Raw genomic sequence first — 25,486 nt, forward strand, 5'->3', positions numbered from 1 at the left:
GGTTTGAATTGGATATGCAGGGGTAAAAGATACACCATAAGTAACAGCAGAAAGGGGGGAGGGGGTCATTAAGATTTGGCACGTTGACTGTAAACTTGGTCAAAATATTTGTAAAATGGAAAAATAAAAAATAATTAAAAAAATTTAATTAGTTTCAAACCTGGGTTAAGAATCTTGGTGAAGTAGAAAACCTGAATATTTGTATTTTTTAAAAAATGGGATTTGTTATTTTATGCTATCAAAGTTTCAGGACTATTTATAACATAAAAATATCATGTATTATCTGGATTTTGAACACTGATGGTTGGAAAGGTGTTCTTTGTTGATCTTGATGGGAAACAGTGAGTGTGGGGGACGGGTGATCTGTTAGATATTTCTCTTAATCAGCCAACTAAAAAACAGATTGCTTTTAAAAGTTGGTTTATAATTGGTGTGTTCTCTTTCTGTCCAAGGAGGAAGAAAGCCTGCGACCACATCAATCTCACGGTGTAAAAATGGTCTTTTACGTATGTCATCTTCTTACTGTCCTCATTGCTTTATGGTTATGGTTTGGTGAGGATTAAGTAATCTAATTTTAATGCAGTATTTGAACTCTAGGCTTTACCATCTTATTTCTCAAGTTGCAGTATGCAACATAGCTCCTTTAAATTTAATAATAAAGAGGTAGGATATACCACTACAGCACTGGGATAGAAATAAGCTAACTCTGATTAATTATCCCCTTGAATAACCATTAATTACCTACCGTAGATGCCTTGCTCCAGGTTAAAACTGGCCAGCTTTAGGGTGTTAATTGTAATTTAAGATTGCAGTCTTCTCAGAAGTCCCATTAAATTGGGAGTAAGTAGGGCTAGGACTGCAGCTTCAATTATTAGCCCTTTGGGCATGTTAACATCAGAAGGGCTGTAGCTCAGCATGCAGGTCCAATGTTTGTTTAATTTCATTTCATGAAATGTACCACCTGATTATAAAAAAAGGTCAAAGTGGTTTCATGTGTGGCATCGCCAAGTAGGGCTGAGAATGTCCCTATGAGAGCCTATGCCAACCATTGTAGGCAGCACTAAGCTAGATTGACATTTCTTCCAGTGTTCTCTGGAAATACAGCAGATAAAAGATTGTGAGGTTATCAGGCTTGACGTGAAGAGTCATATTCCCCTGAATCACACCAACGCCTAAAGCTGGGCCTGTTCTCTGAAAGTTAATAAGTAGTTCTGTCTCAGTGTTCTGAACTACATAGGCATTTGGTTATGTACACAACTCTACGAATTTGTAAACTGATGCAGATTAACTTTGAGCTTGCAATGGCCACTTAAAATCTGATAATGGGGCAGTTTGCACAGCACTACTTTTGAACCCCAGTGTGTGTTTGTGATGGCCTGTGGAGCAGTCTGCTGCTGCTTCATCTTGTGGATGTACTGAATAGACAGGTGTAAATCAGCTGTCGCACACGCAGGTTAATCTGTGCCAGCTCAGAGTAATTACTTGCAGCCCAGCCTCTTTCTGCAGCTATATTTGTGACTATCTTGTAGATGTGTCTGTGCCAGAGCCAGCTCATATGTAGGACTATTTGATTTGTCCTACCAACAGCCAAATGGAAGGGAGAGGAAAGCAAGAAGCTACAGACTTTCCAAGAGGACCAGTTTTGTAATTATGAAGTGAAATGAAGGGTGAAAATGATCCTAATCATCACAATGAGTTGACAAATACCAGTATTGCAGAACAGAGGAATCAGATTCTTCTAGTGGACTCTTCTTCCCTTGAGATTTGTCTCTGGGATGTTGAGATACCACACTTTTTCATCTCTCTTCTTTCTCTAATTTTATCTTTCTGTATGTGGATTTTTGCCCTCTTGCGTCTCTGCCCCCCTAGGGCTTGCATGGCAGTTGGTTGCAGCAGGCCTGGCTATAAGCTTCCCCTAGCAAATGGTGCCTCTGGGCTGGCCAGGGGGTGCTGGTTGCCAGGAACTGAGATGGCCTCAGAGTAAGCTAGCAAGTGGGTGAGGGAGCCCAGCCAGCTAGTCCACTAGTCCTTGCTGTGGGGAATGGATAGACAAGTGGGGAGTGAAGAGGCACCTCTCTTTGGGGCAAAGGGTAAAGGACTGTGGACTCTGCAGGCAAGGGGTGACATAATTGGGCTTCTGAGGCTTGGAGCGCATTTCCTCACAGGGAAGCCGCAGAAAGAATGTAGTTGGTCAAGGGAGCTGCGGTCCCCAAAAGGTTGAAAACCTCTGCTTTAGATAGTTGGCACTTCTGAAATCAGAAGTGGTTCAGTGTGGGACGGCCAGGCACTGACTCGATGAACTGACCACTCGTATCCTAGTGCTTTTGGTTGAAGCCTTGCTTTTCCATGATTGGCTGGATGTGGAATTAGAATCGTAGTTCTACACAGTACTTCATGTAACTCAAGCAATGTCTATTCCTAACACCAAGATCTTCTTATAATGTTGAGTACTGTTTAGCAAAGGTACACATCAACATTAATTAAACACTTACACCCTCTGACTCTAATATTGTTCCTCTGAGGTAACAGAAGATGCAAGGAAGATTTTTTAAATTTAAGGTGTAAAGTTCTGAAAAGTCTTAATGGAACTTTGCCACCATTTGCTTGTGCAGCGGTTGGGCCTGATGTCATCACATGATGATAGTGAGGCTGACTTGAGATCTAGCAGGTCAAGTCAGGTCAAGTCAGCCCTTCCCCATTCCCATAATGCCCTGTTTTAGGGTTTGATGCAAGCTGCCACTTGAGGTGGAGGGGATCCCACTTGCATCACTTTCACCCAACAGGCAAATTGGGAGCTCTGTTACCTGTGGAGTGACACCTCTTAAACCGGCTCCTCCCCAGTCCAATGCAGAGGGGGTTGTGATTACAGTGTTAGTTGATTAATCAATGAGTTTCAGTTTATAATTTGTGAGACTGCTAGTGAAGGGCACATGTGCTTATTAACTGGTAGAGAAATGGATATGATCAACAGTTTTTTCAGGTTTCAGTCACTGGGGGAGTAATCTCCACTGAATACAATGGGTTTTGCTTCTGAATAGGATTCTGCTGCATACTGATTGACAGCTGCCTTTTGTTGCTAAGATGATTTTTTCTACATAACACTAAAACTTTCCTCAACCTTTCTTTTTGCTATAATGACAAAGTGACTTAAATAAGGAACTGTCCATAATTTTAAAAAATAAAATAAAATTGTGTGACCATGTAAATATTAATGTGAGGTAGCAAGTAGAGTCACATTAAACTGAGTGTACAGTCTGTCCACTTTAGATTTTGCATCTGCATTACAGATGCAAAAAAGGGCAAAAAACACTATAAGAGCCCCTCTCTTGTCCTGCTGCTTTATTAATGTCCAAAGAGAAATCTGAGAAGAGGCATTTGTAATGGAAACAAGCGCTCTGATCAGTTTATTATACCTACATTACAAACCCAAATGTGTCAATTAATGCCTTTTAGCCTCATGTATGAATTCCTGTTCCTGGATCCAATAAAGCAGAAAGCTTAGCTGCCAAATATAGATCCATTTTAGGATCATGGTGGAATTTACGACAGTTCCCACTCCTCCCCCATACTCTCCTAGTCTTATATTTAAAACCATTTTCTGTTTGATTCTATTTGTTCTATAATTTACTTCTTTTAGGAATTGTCTGGGTCAACAGTCAAACTCCTTGGAACTCAGACTCGCAGTGATGAAATGTTCACTTTGGGGAAGCTCATAGAACTGGAGGATTCATCAGATGACGAGGTGCACATTACTAGATCCCATTCAGTATATATTTCCCATTACATTGCAGCATGATGAAATAACTGAGTAGAATGATTAGCAGCTGACAGCAATAAAGGTTAAGATAGTTGAGGAAGCTCCTTTTTAATGAAGATGATTGGATAGGAGTTTGCAATAAGTTTCAGGCCTCTTTCTGCTTCGTAGTGATGTCAAGAGCTTATTAATTTGTTGGAAGCCGAACTTGTCTCTGTTGCCAGTCATGCTGCAGAGGCTGTGTGAAAGGAGAATGTGACTGATACCTCTCAGCACTGAGCTGGCTAAAGGGAGTATTTGTTCATCCATCCCTTTGTTCATTGTTGCGTTTTTTAAATCTTGCCTCTGGTGTCAAGTGGATTGCCTTGTTGAAAAATCCAGCAAAGCAAATGTCATGCAACAAAAATACCCCCTTTTTAAACTTCCTTTCTTGCTATCCTTGCTGCTGAAATATTATTATTATTCACTGAAATCTGCATGCAGCCATTCAGTCATAGATCTCAGGGAAGTTCACAACACAAAAACACAATATAAAACCGACAAAATAAGTAATATAAATAAGAACAAAAACAAACCAAGTATCTTCCCAGCAGATTTAAAAGGGTATCAGATGTTAATCAACCAAAGGTTCGATTGAAGAGGAATGTTTTTGTCTGGCATCTAAAGGTGTATAATGAAGGGGCCAGCCATATCTCCCGGGGGAGAGTATTCCACAAAATGGAGAGCCACAACAGAAAAGGCCTGTTCTCATGTTGCTACCCTCTGGATCTCATGAAGGAGGCACAGGAAGAAGGTCCTCAGATGATGATCTCGGTTTGGGTAGGTTCATCTGGAGAAAGGTAGTTCTTGGGATATTGTGGTTCTGAGCCATTTAAGGCTTTATAGGTCAAAACCAGCACTTTGAATTGGACCCAGAAGCTAATTGGCAGTCAGTGCTGAAACCATCTTGCCCCAGTGAGCAACCTGGTCGCCAGATTCTGCACCAGCTGAAGTTTCTGAATCATCGTCAGAAGCAGCCCCATGTATCACACACATTGCAGTAATCCAGGCTAGAGGTTATCAGAGCATAGACAACAAAACGTAGGCTAAGTGGAAGGGAAGGATCACAAGGGGAGAAACCCATCTCTGCACTTCTCCCCCTTAGAAACTTACAAACCATTCAGAGTGGAAAGCTATAGACCAGCAATATTACTGACAGATTGATTTAGGAATGCCAAGAAAGGCACCAAGTTGTCAATTCCTATCATAGACAGAAAGTATCCAGTTGGTGAGATGGGTAAAGAGAATATGAAGTATTGTACCATTTCTATTTTGTCAGTTTGATTACTTATTTGTGCAGCACTCACACTGCTTTATCTGAAAAGAGAAATTTAACATAATGAGCAGATCAAGAATCCATTTATTTTCAATTAATTTTTAATTAAGAGAATTTCAGTTTCACAGAAGAAAGTGAAAAAAGAAAAAGAAGAAAAAAGTGCAAAGAAGAATAAAAAGAATAAAAAATTTACACCCATACCCACTGTAGATATATAGAGTAGGGTATAGCAGACTAAATAATAAGAATAAGAATAAGAATTTATTTATACCCCGCCCTCCTCGGCCAGAGCCGGCTAACACCAATAAAATTACAGTAAAAACATAATAGGAAAAAACTAAAATCCAGGTTAAAATGCAATTTAAAATGCAGCCTCATTTTAAACATAGCCCATAGATCAAAAACCATAAGGGGAGGGAAACAAGGGTCAGACTGAGTCCAAACCAAAGGCCAGGCGGAACAGCTCTGTCTTACAGGCCCTGCGGAAAGATGTCAGGTCCCACAGGGCCCTAGTCTGTTGTGACAGAGCGTTCCACCAAGTCGGGGCCAGTACTGAAAAGGCCCTGGCCCTAGTTGCGACCAATCTAACTACCTTGCAACCTGGGACCTCCAAAATGTTGTCATTTGTGGACCTTAAGGTCCACGGGGCATACCAGGAGAGGCAGTCCTGTGGGTCCTAGGCTGCATAGGGCTTTAAAGGTCAAAACCAGCACCTTAAACCTGACCCTTTACTCCACCGGGTAAAGCACTGGATGAATGTGATCCCACAGCAAGGACCCCGTAGGGTCCATTCTGCACCCGCTGGAGTTTCTAGGTCAGCTTCAAGGGCAGCCCCACGTAGAGTGAGTTACAATAATCAAGCCTGGAGGTGACCGTTGCATGGATCACTGTGGCCAGATCAGGGCGAGAAAGGTAAGGGACCAACTGCTTAATATGGCGGAGATGGAAAAATGCCACCTTAGCTGTGGCTGCAACCTGCGCCTTCATGGAAAGGGAGGCGTCAAAGGTTATACCCAAGCTCTTTACAGAAGGCGCTGGCACTAATTGAGCCCCCGCAATATAATCAGTTACACTTGCATTTTTCTATAGATATGTAAGTACTGTTATTGTCATAATATATATATGATTGTTGATAGCCTACTATATCCTGTATAAATTATTTCCAAATGCCAATATATTTCTCCAAATGAAGTCTGTGTCAATAAGCAATCCGTTCATATGTTGTGAGCACTGTCATGTCTTCAATCCATCAATTAAAGGGGACCATGTCTTTATTCTTTCCAGTTCATCAATACCAGTCTTGGCCATGGTTAGGGCTCATAGAAGGAATCCGTTTATGGCTATTCAGCAAAAGGTCTCTTACTTTATCAATTTTTCCTGATTAAAGGTCCAAAGAAACCAGTAACTTAGTTCCATTTTTCTTCCAACCATCCTCACTGCAATTCCCACAGCACAAGGAAAGCCAAGGCAACTGTGCTCTTCTGCTACCAAATAGTAAAAATGAAGGGAAGCTGTATTCAGAAACTGTCATTCAGCACAAACCTTTGAATTTAGGTAAGTTGCTGCTTATTTACTGAACATGTATGGCTTTTAGCCATCAGTCCCCATGGGTGGGCAAAAGGTAAAATTGACAGGTAGACATCTGGGCACTTTACAGAAGATCCATAAATTCCAACTAAAAATAATTCTCTATCATGGCTGGGCTTTTGCTAGTTGCATATCGGTTTCTGTGTTCCTCTTGTAAAATTTGAATATTGATTTGTTAACAATGTATATAAGAGTTCTTGTTCATATACCTGATTTGCCACGACACAGATACAGATATATATTTCTATATGCAGATTATTCTAGTGTATGGCTTTTGAGACACAGTAGATAATTGACTCGGTACACTCAGCCACAATTTTACGCCTGACTGGTTGGTGGATATTGGAGTTATCAAATAGAGATATAGCAAAAATACAGAATAGCAGAATAGAGCTCACAAGGCTGAAGTCTTCCCTCTCACCAGTGTTACAAATAATGTATGAATGAATGACGAAGACACAGATCTATGGAGAATAAAAGCTATGTAGCCAGGATGTCTTATGTTTGCCCTCCACTGGTTGGAAATCGCATGAGGCGAATGCAGTTGCACTCAGGCCTGCGACTTCCCATAGGACCTTTGGTCTGATCCATTGGGACTCATAGGTAATAAAGGTAAAGGTAAGGGACCCCTGGACAGTTAAATCCAGTCAAAGGCGATTATGGGGTGCAGCGCTCATCTCACTTTCAGGCCGAGGGAGCCGGCGTTTGTCCACAGACAGCTTTCCGGGTCATGTGACCAGCATGACTAAACCGCTTCTGGCGCAACGGAACACCGTGACGGAAACCAGAGCGCACGGAAATGCTGTTTACCTTCCTGCCGCAGCAGTACCTATTTATCTGCTAGCACTAGTGTGCTTTCAAACTGCTAGGTTGGTAGGAGGGGGCTCATGGTATCACTGTGCACAGTGCTATATGTGGTATAAAGCTGTGTACACGACATGTATTTAAAAACACAACTTCCCCAAAGAATCCTGAGTACTGCAGTTGTAGCAGAGAGCTGCAGTTCCCAACACCCTTAAACTACAGTTCTCTGGATTTTTTGGGGGGTGGGGTGGGAAAGTCATGTCCTTTAAATGTGCATTAAATAGATGCTTTATATGCAGGCCAAGAGGATAGGGCCCTGCAATCATAACTTCTAGAAGGGTCCCTATCCCTGCTCAGTTAGAGCTCACTAGCTACAGATTTGTGTGTTCTACTTCTATATAGCTCAAACATTTCAGTAACCAGTTCAATATTGAAATGGTATTTGATAAATCCCAGGATATTTTCAGACTGATGAAAGGCTTGTTGAGTCCATGAGGTGTTACAAAACCACCTGTTGGTGTCCTAGAGTCAGAAGGTTTTCTCAGGGCAGAATGTTCTTTTCTTTTTTAAAAAGCAGCCACTGAAAAATGCTTATAGTACACCTTGTCTGAAGCAGTTAAGGGTTGTGTGCTCAAATAGTTTCAGCTCTGATGCTTTTCCAAGTGTAGAGAAAGCTGTTGGCAGTGTGGCTTCCCTGGGGAAGGAACTGTGAAGAGGGCAAGTTCTTTATTTCTTGAATGTTTTATCACAGCACTGGCAGTAACCAAAGCAAGCCCATCATGGGTACCAAACTGTTGAGAGTCCTGCTATGCCCAGAACAACAACTGCTATGACACATTGTGGCTCACACTTTTTTTCATTCTGTGGATATTTTAAAACTTACTGTAGGGCTGAGGCTAGTACTTTGGAGGGGAAGTAAACTCAAATTTTGATTTTAAAATGCTGCAGTTCAGCAGCTGGAGTACATTAGGCAAATTAGACAGTGTTGATAAAAAAACACTGAATTTGCATTTTTGCTGTGGTAGCAAAATGTTCCTTTTTATCCCTCGGTGGTTCCAAGTACTGTGGAATGAAAGCAACAGCATTTCACAACATCTTCACAGCTCTAGACTCCAGGGCCTGCTCATGCTGGCTACTTCCCCCTCCTTTTTATAGGCTATATCAATGAATGTTCAGATGTTAAAAATGGGGAAGTGCTCATGTAGCTGACCATCATGCAGTCATCCTGTAGCGTCTCAGTGGCAACAGGTGTTAGCTTGAGGGTGAATTGCATTTAACCAGCAATACAAAGGTGTTGTATAAAACAAGCACAGCCTGGGGCAGCAGTGGGGGGAAATAATATTTGCGCCTTGAAACAAAATTGTGGGGCCATTACTCCCCAAAAAGAATTGTTTATACAAGTTTTAATTATGTAGTACTATGATATATTTTGCTTTTGGCTGCTGATTACTAGAGAGCAGTCTTCAGCTGGGAGAAGAAAATGAGTGTTGGCTGTTTTGAGTGCATGTGTGTTTCTCACTTCTGTAACTGAGAATGTAGCCATTGATTTTTCAGAAAAGCTTAACCCCTTAAACAGATGGGGAACAATTTTTGTTCCATTCTAGGCAAAGTTCTGAAGGCCACATGCCAGTGGTAGGTGGAGTCGGAGGCAAAACTGGGCAGAGCAACAAATAGAAATTTTACCTTTGTACTGTAGGCTACTTTCTCTACACACACACCCCCCCCCCATCAAGAAAAACAAGAGGCGCATAGTTCAAGCACACCAGGCAAAAATGCTCTTGCTTTAAAGTAAGGCCAGTGATGGGTGTGGTCTGGAGAGTTCAAAGGGTCATACAGAGAGGTCTTTTGGCCCCCATGCCTGAGGTTCCATACCCCTGCCTTAAAAGCAGGCAGTACTGAGTCTTCATATAATTTCTGTTCTGTAAGTTCCTTTGGGAGAATGTTGGAAGATCTGAAAGTTCTTTCTCTTGTTCTAAGATGATGATAGGACAAAGAAGAATAAGAGACGCCAGGGACCTAGCAAGGCACCAGCTCCAGTTCACAGTTCTCAGCTGACTCAGGAACAAAGTCGTTGTAAGGTTGTGGATGCCTTGAGGGAAGCTCTTTTGAAAAGGTAAAAATGCCTGGACGTCTCAGTCTACACAGGAAAGGAACTTATGTATGATTCTTGATTGTAAGGTGGTAAAGGTAATCTGAAACATTTGTAGCATTATTCTTTTTATCCCACCATTCCTTCAAAAAGTACAAGACATGATACATATCATGATATCCCATGATATCCTCAAAATGGCCCAAGTCAATAACTAGCAGTTATACCACACTGGCATTACACATTTATCTGTTGCATTGAGATGTTGTGGACTCTGGGCTTGGCCCACTGACCAGTTTATTTGTGAAAGTGCAGGCATGTTTGCAGATCAGCCCTTGTGTGGATGCCCTGTCTAGGTAAATCAACACATTCCTTGCCTTCTGTGTTTCAGGTTGGATGATTTGCCTGACCTGTGTGTACAGAAAAAAACAGTCGTGAAGATAGCAAAGAAAGTGGAGCAGGAGATTTTCAAACGGTTTTGCTGTGTTGAACAAAACTACAAGAACAAGTACCGCAGTCTGCTCTTCAACTTAAAATCTGCAGAAAACCAGGTCAGAAAAACAAAATGAAAAAGCACACAAAACTCTTTATTTGCCTCATGATATTTTTAATGGGCAGTGTGATTCTCCTTATTAAGCAAAGATTGTAAATCGTGGTGAAAGATAGACATTCCCCCCCTATGTTTTGTTGACTTGTACCCTTCGTTACACTTGTCATCCAGTAATCTTTATTCCCTCTCTAGGGTTGAAAGATGTGTCTGGCCATCACTGTTATTTTTTAAATTGGCTGTGCTAGTAAGATATCCTTGACTATGCAAAATGGCTCACTCTCTCAGCCTTTTTTTAAACAACATGCAAAAGTTGCTTTATTGTTATTCTAATAAATAGTCTTTCTAATGAGGATTGCTTGTTTCACTTTATTTCAGTACCTCTTCCGCAAATTAATACTTGGGGAGATTACCCCCAAGAGACTAGTTCAGATGAGCTCCTTTGAGATGGCACCCCCGGAACTAGCAGAGTGGAGAGCCAAAGAGAACAAACGTGTAAGTAATCATTTTATGCCCAGGAAAAGGCAAAGCAGAGCGAACCAGTTTCCAGCTTGGACCCAGAAGTTGTTTCAGAGTCAGCAGCTTGCTCTATGCTTATCTGATGGCAATTTACTTACTAGAGAAAAATACGTCCTAATAGAAGCCCAGCGGTGGGACATGTTTGGCTTTATTTTTCCATGTGTATCCTAGCTTTAGGACTCTTTCACACATACGTGGTGGCAAACCTGTGCCACTGAGTGTATGCTTCAGGTCATAGTCAACCCTGGTTCCATAACAAGTGTATGTGTATGATACAATCTTGGTAAACACATGTTTATTGCATTTGTGCATTATATATCAAGTGTAAGCCCAAAAGCATTATATGTGAAGTGCCCCCCCCCAAAAAAATGCATATTTAGAGCCATGCCTACATCACTGTGCTATTTGCAGGCGCTGGAAATAATAGAGAGAGAGGAACAAGAAGCACCAAGGTGTTGCTCTGCAAAATTCAACCACAAAGGCATTGTAGAGATAGAGAGAGAAGCAGAAGAGGACTTGATGTTCCAAGAAATATTTGTGAGTAGATAGTGATGTTCAGACAAGCACAACCAACTGAGCATATACTGTGCAAATCATTTCATGCTCAAAGAAAAATATATAGGTGCCTGAGATCAACCAGATTGCATGAAGCAAGCATTTGAGCTGCATGTGATGAATTTCTGTCACAGGTTTCTGTGCAGATTGTTGGGTAGTAGAGAACTACTTAACAGCACCAGTGCCTTGAGTCCAAGCAGGTGCAGCAAAAACAGAGCCTAAATGTGGCCCTAGACTTTTCCCTGCTCGTCATTAAAATTTCCTGTAATCACTATAAAAGAAGAGCAATGGGTTGCACTTGCTTGTACTACGGAACCTGCGTAGGGACCCTGGGGGTGCAGGTCTGAAAAGTAATGGTGCACCTCACACTACAGTCCCTTCGACTTTTTGTTAGTGAGTTTGATTATGCTTTCAGTAGTGCTTTGGTCAGAGCCTGTTCTGGATAGGATCAGAGAGCTGCATAATTTGCCAGATGCTGTAAAGGGGTCAACATTAGCTCTTACAAGTGCTGCAAACTTTTAATGCCCCCCCCCCCCCGATTAGTTGACTATTGAGTTGTTTAACTAATGAGACTAATTGTAGTCAGTGAAACCAAAAGTTAAGGGCACAGTAACTTGCCACCTTGCATTATTTTTAGGGATCACAGTCACCCAAAGAGGTGAACCATAGTTCTGAGATTCCTAGAGTATCTGTGAGAGACCCAGATGATGTTCAGCGGAATCGTTCTGAGGAACCTAACTATCTTAGTTGTTTTGGTAAGTTACCAAACTTGTTAAGATTCTGCAGCAAAAAGAGGCTTTGCTTTTTTGGACCACCGAATTAAAGATTCCAGCCATTCTTTATAAGACTGACCTTCTGAGTTTGTGAGTTTTTATTTATTATTTTTTCAAATACAAAACTCCAAAGTCAATCTTCAAATCCAAGCGGCAGTAGAAAAATCTTGGGCCTGCCAATTAAATTTGACAACGGAGAAAAAGGATTCTTGAAAATTGATTCAGAATCTTTTAATGTGGGGGAAAAAATAGCACTGTTCCTTCTGGCTTTCTAGGACAAATTACTGCCGGCGGCGAGCAGGGATTTAAGCCACCTACGTACAAGCACGCTTTAAAAGAGAAAGCAAATGCCACCAAACATTGGCACCCAAGCACCATGTTCTCAGAGGAAGGAGAAAGGCCTCTTCATGTGGACAGGTCTGTATAATTCATACTTCTCAACCCCCAGAACTTTAATATTGAAGATAGAAACCCTATAAATAACGCAACACTTTTAAAAATGTGATACATTAAACCTTAAAAGAAATAAGTCAGTCTGAGATGTGTGAAGCTTTGTTCATTTGGTGGATATCAACACAGTTACTTTTAAGCTGTAGCAGTAACTCAGGCATGCATTGCCATTTCCCCTTCATACAAGGGTAAGAGGAAAATTTCCATTGGATAGCCTTTTAGGTCCAAGAGAGAAATGAGATAATAAAGCACAGCACATCTAGATTTATAGGGGAAATGTGATTCTTACTCTTCTACCACCCATCCAACAGATAGAAGAAAAATTCTGAGACTTAGTCTGGTGTTTTTGGAACCTTTGTAGTTGTTGGCTGTCATATTTGGTATCAGTATGTCCTCTGTTATTGGCTGAGTTGTTGAGGAATAGTTCTGAACGTTCCGACTTAACAAACGTTTAAAAAACAATGATCCACAGAAACAGATGGCTTCCATTGCAACAACTTCCAGAGGGGTACTTTTGTTAGTCTTTTGAAAAGAAAAGGAAAAAAGCACTTTAAAGACTAATAAATTTATTATGGTGTTAGTTTTCATGGATTAGAGTCCACTTCATCAGATGCATTGCAATACCTCTCAGTTTGTTTGTGTGTAAGGGGGCGGGGGAGTGAGGGAGTATAAAAACTGGAGTTCATTGGTAAGGAAGTACAAAAGTACAGCCTGTACCAATTTAATTAGAGCTTAACTGTATGCAAACACTATGAAACATTACAACAATTGGTGATAACAGAATCTGCTTAGCATTGCTGAGTAAAATAACACCTGTAGTTGGACAGGAAACAATTGTCTCTATTCAGGCCCAAATGAACTAGAATCAAATTTCTTGATAAATTGTAACTCGGTCTTTCATGTTGGGATTTCCCTTTGAAGTTCCTTTGTTCAGGGATAGCTACCTTAAGGTCCACAACAGAGTGTCCCAATAGCTTGAAATGTTCTTCCCCAGCCTTGCCGATCCCGCTTTGAATAGCCAATAGCTGCACTCTTTGGGATAGCTAGCAGCGAGAGGAGCAGGAGGAATAGCAGGCTCCATTTACCACATTCCTTTGTGTCTGTTTGGATTGGACCCAATAAAACAAGCAGTTGAAAAGAATGACATTTAAAAACAGTTTTTAAAACAATAAAACCAGAAGTTCAGTTCAGGGGAATGCTTGCGTAAACAGGTGTGTCTTCAAGAGCTGGCAGAATGCCAACATTAGAAGACATTTCCTAAGAGCTATTTGATGGTGGAACGTGCATCCGGAAGTGGCGAGTTCTTTTCTGAAGGTATTTAAGCAGAGTGGATAGCCATCTGTTCGGGATGTTGTAGTTGCAAGATCCTGTATTGCAGATCCTACATTGAGCCCCGGGGGTTGGACTAGATGGTCTTCGAGGTCTCTTCCAGTTCTACAATTCTGAACAGAACTGGATTTGCATATTTCCTCATCTCTTTTAGCCCCATCTCACCTCACATTCCAAAGAAACATCGACGAGTGGAGAAGCAGCCCAGGAACTCCGCCATCTGGGAAGGAGTCATTCACATGTTCAGTGTGAAGCAATTTGTGGCAAAAGCATATCCTGTTTCTGGATCCAGCTGTAATCTGTCACAGGTATGAGCAGTGGTGGCTGGTAACACTTTGACTTGGTAGTGCTGTGTCATAGTCCCGTTGCCAAGCAACAGCGTGCAGAGCTTGGTGGAGTGCGAGCCCAAACAAACAGGAAATAAGAGTCTTTGAGATGCACCTGGCAGAGTCAGCATACAAAGTCAAGTCCGTTCCAAGGGTTGGGCAAACAGCAATCCACATAGACAATCCAGAGGTTGGGGAATCAGATGATCACGAAGCCAAGGGTCCAAACAGAGAGCAGGAAGCAGCAAGGTAGGGCCAGGAACCACAGGGTTTGTTTCCAGACTCACTGCTGCTGAGAGCTCTGTTTAAGAAGGCTGGAGCCAGCTGGTTCTCATCAGTGCCTTCTTTGTGTCCTTGAAGGCTGATCAGCTGCAGGTGGAGTCACTCTGCCTTCTCCCTCTTCAGGCTGCTGTTCAGCAGGAGAAGCTGATTCCTGGCCCATGACAGGTTGCAGTTTTTAACCTTGCTTCATCACAATAGGACTCATACAACACTTATTTAAGAAAGTGTGCCATTACAGACGTGCAGATTGCTACCGTCTCCTTGATGGAAAACACCCATTATTCTTTGCACATCTATGGACAGGGAAAGAGCTCCTAAGCAAGAGGGTTCAAGTATCATTTTCAGACAATATTGACTGCATATCTCTTATTTAGAAATTAAGGCAGACCTCACAGCATAAGTTTGTGAATTCGTGTATTGATTACAGCTACATATCCATTTCCAAAGAACTAAAGAAACATGCAAAAAGTTTTAAAATGTGAGGAACACTTGCTTCCAGTTGCATGTAGTTATCCTCACCCCAAATCAATTTTAACTTTTCATTATCCAAAACACATTTTTTTTCTAAATTAAAAGAATCCTTACCAACACCTGCTGCAGCTTTTAATGAGTGAGTACAGGGAAATGGTTAATGCACAGTTTGTTGCAATACATACACAAGCTATCCACCATTCTCCCAGAAAATTCACAAAAATAAATGCAAAGTGACCAAATAAAAAAATAGATATTTTTAAAGGAAAACGACTCACAATGTGCCCGCTATTGCTTGGTTGGTTGCTCTCTAGCAAAGTCACAAAACAAAATACTAAAATAAAAAGGCTCTTTTGGGGAAGGAAACATGTTAATTCTCTGGTTACTAAAATCCAAGGGTTTTTTTTGAGCAGGAACTTGGTTCCCTTACCTTTTTAAAATTAATTTAAAAAATTGGGGGGGGGGCCTGAAACAGATATACACCTAATGCCTGAGCCAAAAATCCACCTATATCTGTAATCAATAAAGTTGTGGCCATTTCTAATCCAGATCATTGTTTGCCTGAGTTTATTAATCACATCTTACATTTAACCACTGCCTGTATGTGTGTGGCACTGCGACTGGATCCCGCATTAAACAAACAAACAAACAGACAGACAGACAGACAGACAGACAAGCTTTGTGTTGAGTTCCTCCACATTTTTTCCAGAAAAAAGTACTGCTAAAACCTATGAGGAGATCTGGCCTTCAGGGAAATGGCTCTGAGTTTGCTCAGAACAGTTGTATGATTTGATAAGGCTGGAACAGACTAGGTCCTCTCTAGTCAATGTAGATTGCCTTCATAACAGGAAGGAGGGGAAACTGTTCAGCCAGAGCCCATAAATATGATATTGCAAGTTCATTTTATTTTAGGTAGTTTGTAAGTTTTCATGGCACTTTGTAAGTAATTGTCTCTTTCTCACATATTTGATAAATGGTGTAAAATTATTTTTGAACAACTGAATATTTTTCGCCTACCTGCTGTAGGCACTATCTTTATTAACGGCACAGGTTGCATTTTTCTAGCAGGGCTCAAAAACTGGCAGTTCTCCTTGAGGAACATGGGAGGGACCTCTTTACTATCCAATACTTTTGGATTAAGTGTGGCTAAGTGATACAGAGAGTAGATTGGCCAGTGAAAAGGAGATGGATGGAAATATCTCCAGAGGGACAGGAAAGAATGGGTGGCTTTGAAATTGGGGAGGGGGAGTCCTTTAAAGATGTGTTTGACATTCTCCTTGGGAGGGTTGTGCCCAGTAGTCCAAGTGTAAGAGCCTCTACTGGGTATGAGCAGGGCTAGATTAGGTACAGCGCAATACAGTGGTGCCTCACAAGACGAAATTAATTCGTTCCGCAAGTTTTTTCTTCTTGCGAGTTTTTCGTCTTGCGAAGCACGGTTTCCCATAGGAATGCATTGAAAATCAATTAATGCGTTCCTATGGAGACCGCTTGCCAGGCTGGCGGTGCGGAGAAGGGCTTTTCTCCCCACCGCAAGCCTTCAGGACAGGTACGGGAACAGAGGGGAAGGCGCGCAGCGCTTCTCCTCTGTTCCCGGGGCTTGCGGTGGGAGGAGGGTTTTTCCTCCCCACCGCCAACATTCAGAACAGCATTCTGAATGTTGGCGGTGGGGAGGAAAGCCCTCCTCCCACCGCAAGTCTTCAGGACAGCCATCCGAAGGCTGGCGGCAGGAGGAGGTCTCTCCACCCCACCGCCAGCCTTCGGAGCAGCCTTCCGAAGGCTGGCGGCGGGAGGAGGTCTCTCCGCCCCACCGCCAGCCTTCGGAGGAGGTCCGAGGACAGTGGGGAAGACACGCTGCGCTTCCCCGCTGTCCTGGAGATTTCCCTATGGGCTTTCGTCTTGTGAAGGAAGCCCATAGGGAAATTCGTCTTGTGAAGCGCATCGAAAAACGGAAAACCCTTTCGTCTAGCGGGTTTTTCGTCTTGCGAGGCGTTTGTCTTGCGGGGCACCACTGTACCTCCACATTCCCTCCACCCATTTAAGAACTTTCAGCAAGTTTGCCACTACTCTTATCGGAGCATCCCTTTTATGTTGCTGACCAAGTCCTAATAGCTCTGGAGGAGGGATAAGCAACAGCTAAATAGGCCTTACTGTCTCTGTTAGAGCAGCAGGGTAAAAAGAGAGGACAAAATAAGGTATCTTTCTACTCTTCCCTGGTTAAGTTGAAACTGATGTTCCAGGGATTCTGATATTGCGACAATAAGTCATAAAGCTGGTGTACTAAGACAGTAAATTATGAGATGAAAAATCCATGCTTCAAATCATATTCCTTCCATGAAAGTTTTAGGAAGCCTCCCTTCACTCCCCATCTTCAGTAAGGAGAGAACTGCTGCCCTTAAAACAGCCCTAGAACGGCTGCTAAGATAATGTTCATTCTAGATCTGTTTCCACTAGATCAGTGTATTGTTGGAAAACCAAATTCAATCACAGACATGTGGATTTCTCTTATGATAGTGATCTTCCTTTATGCTCTTGTGATTCATCCAGGCCTTACCACATCTTCTACAGGGAAGGGGCTGTATTCTCCCGGAGGATGTCTGGTCCTATCTAGACAGCATATGGCCAGCAAACAGCAAGGTATCTCGCTGAAAGGTTCTTATTTTAATCAGGCTCTGTTGCTTATTTGATACCACAGTTGACCTTGAAGGTTCCCACAGCCCCATCAGGAGCATCCAATGCAGATTTGTGCCTCCTCAGGATCCTCCTTTGTAAAGAGTGGGATTTGGAGCCAAATTACATGTTACATAGCATCAGCTATGTAGCAGATTTTTTGCTTCTGTAATTACCATAGGTAATTCTGCAGGTGCATGTGTGTGTCATCTGTATAGGGAAGGTAGCACAGATGCAGCTCTGAACAAAAGTTCTCTCATCCAGACCTTGCTTTTCTGCTGGTTGATATTTCCACTGAGTCCTTGGGTCCAGGGATATATCATTCAAGGATTGTAGTTTTGCTCTGAACTGTTTCAGGGTTGTAGCTTAATGACATTGTTTTAAGGTTTTTGTGTTAGGGCTGGGAGATATCTGGTTTTCAACATCGCGATATATCACCACCTAAGTGTTGTGATATACCAATATCACGGTGTCTGAAATAAGGCTGAAACTATGTAGAGGTGAACAGTAAGGCTGGGCGATATCTGCTTTTCAACTTTGTGATATATCACCAGCTAAACATTGCAATATACTGATAAATCATAATGTCCGAAGTAACGATGGAGCTATGTAGAGGCATTGGCTGGTTTTACGGTTTTCGCCACATTGTGATTTTTGCATAGCACACAGACACACACACATTGTGATTCACAATATATTGTCAGGTCAAAAATGATAAAACCAGTATCATGATATGGTATTGAAACTGGTTTTGGATGATATATTGCATAGCCCTAACACACATGACATATTCATGACATATTGTCCGGTCAAAAACTATGAAACTATCACGCTATAGACTTCAAACTGGTTTTGGATGATATATCATCATATTGCCCAGCCCTTGTGTGTGTGTGTGTGTGTGTATAAGTAAGTAAGTAAGTAAGTAAGTAACACCCAGTATACTGCAACACCAGATGCGCAGCATAAATCAAAGAACAGTATGAGCCCTTGTAGCTAGATTGGAAGGTGAATAACATTGCTCTTAGCAATCTAGGGCCTCCTGATAGTTACATCTGTAATTTCTGAGCTAAAGAACAAATTTAGTAATTACTTCTTGCCTTTCCTATACATGCAAATCTGTTTCATCAAACAGATGGTGGTGGGGCATTTATAAGGAAAGAAACCCATAGAAGACATCTGAAGGCAGCCCTGTTTAGGGAAGCTTTTAATGTTTAATAAGTTATTGTATTTTAGTGTTCTGTTGGAAGTTGGAATTTATAAATAAATTATTATTATTATTATTATTATTATTATTATTATTATTATTATAGTACAAGGATTTTATCTTACTATGTTGGTAGTTCCTAGTAAAAAAAATTATTATGTCAGCACCATCCAGAACTCTCTTCTGTTACGCTTTCCTGTTTCCAGAAGTGTTGCAGTTGCAGATAGTAAAGGACCAGACTGTGGGCCGGAATAGGTAGGGCTAACAAACACTTTCTGAGGATGCAGGATCTTTCTTGAACTACTGTCATCTTCCTGCCTTGATTAGGGAAGGTTCTTTCTCAGAGCCTCTTAATGGCTAGAAGTGAGCAATGTATACAAAAAAACAAACAAAAGTACAAATAGAACGAAAGAGATGAAGAATGCAAAAACTAGAAGCTTAATGTGGGAATAGAAGGGCTGAAAGCCTCACATCCACTGGAAACTAAATGCATTCTTCTTCCCTCTCTGTCAGAGAGGCTGCAACTGGAGAGGACACCACTTGGGAACTCCCAGGTATCTTGTGCAGCATCTGATGTCCCCCAACCCACCCCTAGTTGCTGCCAGATGTGGCAACCTAGAAGTTACCAACAACTATAAAGTGGTAGCAGGGAGCCAGATAAGACACTCATCCTCAGGCCCTGCCTTCTGGCTTTGAGTCAAACTGCAGCTAGAAACAGTCCAGCATGACCTAACCTTACAGGAGTGGATGTGATTTCCAGGCCCCAGACTTGATGAGCCATTCCCTGCTGCTACCCTTATTCTTGATTGAAGAAATTTTCATCCCGACCTGACCTGATCTGTAGGATTGCTTGAGGCCACAGTGGTGCACCAGCGGCAGTAAGTCAGATGGCAGAAGGGAGGTGTTAGGCTTTCTTCCAAAGGAGGTGTGAAAAGCACTTCAGCCACAGAGCCCCTCCTGATCTGGCAGCTGTGTTGTGTGGGCCTGAATGCCCTGACACTTACAAGAAGAGTAGGTGCTCAATAGGCAAAATGTTCCTTTTCATAGGAGCTGGGTACTCCCTGATAATTGCTTCCTTTCTTTTTCTTCCCATGTTTGCACAGGAGATGGGAGTGATAAGATTCCACCCCAGCTTACCCAAAGGCTTCGACCCTTATAACACGCTCTATTCCTACTTGAACAATAAACAAAGATATGGCATCGTGGACAGCAACCAGATGGAGATATTCATGGTGCCATTAGCAGCTTACCAGCCTGTGCCTTCTAAACTGCACGCATTTGGTGGTCCAGGTAGGAACTGGGAACAAATCTTTCTCCTTTCTCTTGAAGTTCATGGAAGTGGAGTTGAACAATTATCATAGATATCTTTCTGGAGAACACACTTTGTGCCACATTAAGTCAATACTCAGATTTTCCTTTCCACTGTAAACTAATATGGCTATTCTACTACAATTTCTTTTCTGCATGAATTTTGTTTGTATAAGCAGTTTTGTTAGATTGGGGGTGGGAAAGACCGAGGAGGGAAGGACATGATAGAGGTTTATAAGATTATTTGTACTGTGGCACAGAGAGGGTAAACAAAAGAGAAATTTTACTTCTCAGCATACAGAAGCTTGTAGAAATCTAATGACACTGATAGGCAGAAGGTGTAAAAGCGAACAAGAGGACTTTAAAAAAAAATGTTTTCTATTAAAGATTTTCTGGGGTTACAAAAGTACATACATCATCTCTATTTTCAGATCATAAAGTTCTTTCTACAGATCAGTTATATTCAATGTGAAACTTTGATGTATACAGTACATCAGTTGGGGGAGAAGAGAGTTGGGGAGAAAGTGGGGTGGGGAGAGAGAAGGGGCTAGTAAACTTTCATTTTTTCAGTCACGTGGGTAGGTTTTCTTTCCATTCATTTATTATTTTCATTGATTCACCAGAGATAACGTACTGGATGGTGTGAAGAATGACATATCCCTTGGAGTAACTCAGTGAAAAATACCCAGGCCATGTGCTAATGGCAAGAGTGCCAAGGCTCTATATTTGCTACCAAAACAAATCCAAATTTTGGAACTAGGAAACAGATGTTTAGCATATATTATTGCAAAATATCTGCCAGAGAATACAGGCCATGGAAAGAAAATAAGAAGTACACTGAAGGATTCTGGGGCTTCTGAGTCCTCCCTAGATGTTGGCCCTGACTCCAGTATGCGCATGGAGCTGGTTTGTGTAGCAAATTGGATCATTACTGATTTTTTGGAGCTGCCTGTACTCATTGGAACTGCTGTATGCACATTGGAGCTTCTGGAGTGATGGAGCTTCCCAGAGTTTGAAAACGAATCTTGAATGTTTGGCGTATGAGGCAGATATGTGTATGCCCCCCTGAGCAGAATCCTTCAATTGCTGGTCATCTTAAAAAGTCCACTTTTCTGAATCCCTCTGCCGTTGGCCTTTTTCATCATGTTATCTGATATGACCTTTGCATGCCTACTCTGAGACAGCACAGAATTTGATCATCTGGCTGGAGCAGGATATTAAAATGTATTTGTTGACATTTGGAAGTGGTGGTATCCTTTTATTTCTCATTGCAAAGCGCTAGGGAATCATGTGTCCATTTATCAAGAATGCTATTTCCTAGGACTGATGTGAGGGGATGAAGAGAGGCAGGCAGGGCAGTGGGAAGCACCAAATTGATTGAAGTGATTCCATCATGTAAATGAAGTTTCATAATAAGGATTATTCTACTACATCACTTCGGTCTGTGTCTGGTGTTAAACCCTTAGACACACACCATAAATTTTACATTTTCTAAAGCAGTACACGTCTGCTTTTTTCTAAACAGGTTAGATGATTGCTAGTGGGTTTAAGGACTTGATTTTTTTAAATTATTGAATGATTTGCCCCTCCCCCCAGTTTGCTTTTAAAATGTCAGGGTGCATGCTGTGGTCAAATTATTGTAGTTTTCTAGGAGCTAAGGCACCTGTTTTAAGAGCAGCTGAGATTCTCATGCTTTTGTCCCTGGGTTGTCACTAGAGTCACAGAAACATGTCATTTCGTTTATTTGCTTTCTTTCTTTCCATAGGGCTTGAGCCATGCCACCCTTCTTTGTTGCTGGGACTAATTCTGCCCAAGAGAACATGTACAGGCAGTTTGGAAACAATGTCAAATCCTTTACCAAAAGCCAGGAGAAAGAATATCACTTTAAAGGACAGCACTGGAGCTGATAGCTTTTCTCTTCCACAAGTGGACACTTGCCAGACATGGCCACCACCACAATTGTCCATAGATAGCCTTCTCTGTGGAAATGAGGGGCCCTTGCTAGTCCTTCCAAGACAAGAGCCTTTATCAGCTGATGCTGTCTTTGTTCACCCTGAAGAGCTTGGTGGAGAGACATTTCATAGAGATCCTTCCTCTTTGCGGCATGAAGAGGCAGGAAATGAAGCCAATCACTTTCCTGTAGGTGATACTCTCCAGTCACTAAGTAGTTCTTGGGCAGTGGAACAGTGGAACAACTTGAGTCTGGGAATCTTGGGAGCACAGCCACATCAGGACAGGGATCATGTGCAGCTCTGTGGTGATTCTGATCAATCATATATCTGGAAGACTATTGAGCTTCTTTTGTCTTCTGAGCCTGTGTGCCCAGATCAACATGAAGCAGATGGAGCAAACATAATAGATTCCTCATTCTTACAGAGCATCCTTTGTGCTGATGCTTTGCCACCTTGCGAAGTGTCACAGGTTCTATCTTCGCCCCAGATTCCTTGCATTGCATATGTTGCTGGAGAACCCAACTCATTGTTGCAGGAAACTTTATCCCTCATCCAGCAGGTTGAGTCCCATCTCCAGACTCAGGGGCCTAATGCACAGATGCCCTAAGAGCCTTGTGGCCCTCAAGGACTAAACTGTAGTTGTTTAAAAACAAAATACAAAGAAAGGGAAAGGTGGCTTTAAAGATTGTGGTGAGGCATAGCAGCCATCTTCTAATGCAATTAAGAATTTATCTCTGGAAAAAGCGGGGGGGGGGGGAAGGAAACCTAATATCGGATTTGTGCTTTTCCAACTTTTAAAATATATATTTGCTTTTGTTGTTGTTGTTCGTGACTCTCATAATCCTTGCCCTCTGGCAAGATTTGATCAATATTCAGAATGTGCTTGTGGTGAAAAAAACATTATGATCATTGGGGATGATTTTGCAAGCCACTAAGAGGTGAATACTGATGAGCAACTTTACTAAGCATTCACGTAACAATTTTGGTCAGTCAGCCAGCTGTATTGTCCTGCCATGGAGAATCTTGCCATGCTTCTGTACCTGGCCAGAAAACTGGAGAACCAGTGGGAGAGATCATGTGATCTTCACCTTTTGTTAGGAAGATGATACCACATGGACTGGTTTGCCAAGTAATGTTTGCACACCACTTGTTAAAGGGCCACCTCTATTTTCCTGGAAAGCTTTCTTGCTACCAAATTGGATGCAACAGTCGCAGGTCAATGTATTGAGACTTGTATCTCTGCCAACCATATTGTAAACAGCAGGTGGGAATTCTGATGGCAACAACAACAGCATTCAGGTAGGGGGAAATCACATTGGGGAACAGACGGTGTAAGCTGCAAGTGGTGGAAGGTTTATCACCCTCCGTTACCCTTCAAATTGGACTCCCTCGTTTCTAAATGATCAGAGCAGATCTGGGTTTTAAAATAATGCATTTGTCACTGTGGTTCATCTTGATTGGTTCTGTAAATGGTGTGAGCCTTGGCATGCAAAATCTCAAACTGTCTGTGGCAAAGCTGATTGGTACACCACAAACACATTTTCAGTATAGCCTGAAAACAAGCCTTCTCCAGTATGACCATGCAGATTCATGCTTAATAACTTCCTGAACAAACGGGTTTGATGGTGAGAGATACAAGTGAATAAAGTTCCACTATTTCTGGGTTTTTTTGAAATTAGATGTGGTTGTGTGGGGTAAGAGAAGGTGACCCTAGTGGTAAAAAAACTGATGTTATAAGATGAAAGTTGGGTTGGTACTGGTGTTATCTGCACACAGAATGCTAGCATGACAGATTTTTCTGTTTTTCTGTTAAGCTGTTCATAGCAATAAAAGCTTTGTTAATTGTTATAAGAGGAATTGTCTAGATGTATTGTGTATGAAGAGGTTCAAGGTAGACCCGAAGCTTCATTGAGGTTGCAAAAAGTTACTAAACTTAGTTTTCCAACAACCTGTATTCTGCAGAGTTGGTTGATAGCATTATGCTAGTAAAATGCAATAGAACCACAAGATTGGGAAGGAACATCTGATCCAGAGAGTCTTCTTTCTAGCAGCAGGCCTCTCTATCCCCCTCCAAAATCAGCTTGTAGCATGCAAAAGCAGAAAGCAAATGTTTCTTCATTAACTACAGAAAGGCACCTGCAAAACCAATAGTCCCAAATGCTTCAGCTCAAATGCATTTCTTTCAGAATAGTTGTTGCATGCTCGTGGTGTAAGGCATTCCAGCTAACAACCTAGCTGCTGCATTCTGCACTAGCTGCAGCTTCCAAACCAAGTTCAGGGGCAGCCCCATACAGAGTGGATTGTCCTAGCCCAACCTTGAAGTTAACAGTGCATGGGTCACTTCACCAGGTTATCCCTGTGAAGGGATGGCTATAGCTGGCAAACGAGCCATAGCTGGAAAATGACGCTCCTTGATGTGGAAGCCAGCTCAGCCTCCAGCAACAACAGCAAATCAACCAGAACTTACAGGCTATGGGTTTGTCCAGTTTTTTTGTCCCACTTCTAGAAAGCATGGGTCTGAGCTTTCTGTTTGCCCTTCTGCTTTCCCTGGTAAACTACTCTTCTGAGCACAGGTGGGGAACCTTTTGGGTCTAACAGCCCAGATTCTTGACAGGTGGGTGGGGCAACTCACCTGTAAATATTCTTACACAGCACTTCGCAAGCACCCAAAAGCCAGCTGGTTGTTGGGTGCTTGGAAGCTGCAGCTCAGGGGGCTTTGCCAGGTCCGCTTGGTGCTTTCCAAGTCCCAAGCATAGAGCAGAGAAAGTTTTCTGCAGGGATCAGCTGCATGTTTGAGTTCCACATGGGACATCAGGTGCGAGGTTGGTGAGTGTATGCCATATTGGGACCTGTCCTGGTCCAAATTTGACCCGTTGGCTGGCGGTTCCATTCCCCTGTTGCAGATGGAGTTCATCCTCATCCTTTTCAGGTAAGCTATCCAAGCCACACACTCAGTCCATTTTACTGAGATTCACCTTCAGCTTATTGGCCCTCACGCAACCCACCGCTGCATTCAGTATTGCTCCAGGACCTGTGGAACTTCACTTGACTCATGGTTTAAAGAAATAAAGCAAGACCCTCCTGCTGTTGTTGGTGCAAATAGGAAAGTAGGGAGGCAAAACTGCAAAAGTGAGCAAAAATAATAGATCTTCCAGTTGCAAACATTGTTTCATAATGCATTTATTTGATTTGCTGGAAACAATCTTTAAATATAGCTGCATAACTTTCCTTTAAGTGGCCCTGTATTGTACAACATGGATTTATTTTTATGGCAATAAAAAACAGACTTATAATCTTCAAGCTTGATGGGTAGCCTTAATTGCAAAAGCAAGTCATTTAATGGAGTTATTTTTAACTTAAGGCACGTGGAACAATGACTATGTTTTTAAACACTCCCCCCACAGCCATAATAGCTTATTATTATGGCAATCTGTAATTTGACTTTTAATGCATGTGGTATCTATTTCAAAATTGTGCAGTACCTCCCACTCCCCCACATTTTTCCTGGTGAGTTAAGGCGAAGGTGCCATTTTCTGGAGGCATACAGATCA

General features: G+C 42.0%; 1 protein-coding gene across 12 annotated transcripts in view; it reads left to right on the plus strand.

Annotated features, from left to right (window-relative positions):
- SPOCD1 (SPOC domain containing 1) overlaps positions 1-23,786 on the plus strand; it is a 26,782-nt gene extending 2,996 nt beyond the window's left edge. For 4 of the 12 annotated variants that reach the window (XM_083625146.1, XM_083625141.1, XM_083625147.1 and 1 more), the window contains 14 exons: positions 453-506; positions 3,638-3,742; positions 4,421-4,573; positions 6,521-6,623; positions 9,438-9,573; positions 9,941-10,100; positions 10,475-10,591; positions 11,027-11,152; positions 11,808-11,925; positions 12,219-12,360; positions 13,877-14,030; positions 17,346-17,435; positions 19,779-19,965; positions 21,749-23,786. In XM_083625146.1, the coding sequence (XP_083481272.1) occupies positions 453-506; positions 3,638-3,742; positions 4,421-4,573; positions 6,521-6,623; positions 9,438-9,573; positions 9,941-10,100; positions 10,475-10,591; positions 11,027-11,152; positions 11,808-11,925; positions 12,219-12,360; positions 13,877-14,030; positions 17,346-17,435; positions 19,779-19,965; positions 21,749-22,542 (2,439 nt within the window). In that variant the 3' untranslated portion in view covers positions 22,543-23,786. The remainder of the gene's footprint in view (positions 1-452; positions 507-3,637; positions 3,743-4,420; positions 4,574-6,520; positions 6,624-9,437; positions 9,574-9,940; positions 10,101-10,474; positions 10,592-11,026; positions 11,153-11,807; positions 11,926-12,218; positions 12,361-13,876; positions 14,031-17,345; positions 17,436-19,778; positions 19,966-21,748) is intronic. The other 8 variants (XM_083625151.1, XM_083625143.1, XM_083625152.1 and 5 more) reach the window with 5 other exon arrangements.
- The last annotated feature ends 1,700 nt before the right edge of the window (positions 23,787-25,486 follow it).

The sequence above is a fragment of the Podarcis filfolensis genome (genome assembly GCF_964270895.1).
Source record: "Podarcis filfolensis genome assembly, chromosome: 8".
In the NCBI taxonomy this organism is placed as follows: domain Eukaryota; kingdom Metazoa; phylum Chordata; class Lepidosauria; order Squamata; family Lacertidae; genus Podarcis; species Podarcis filfolensis.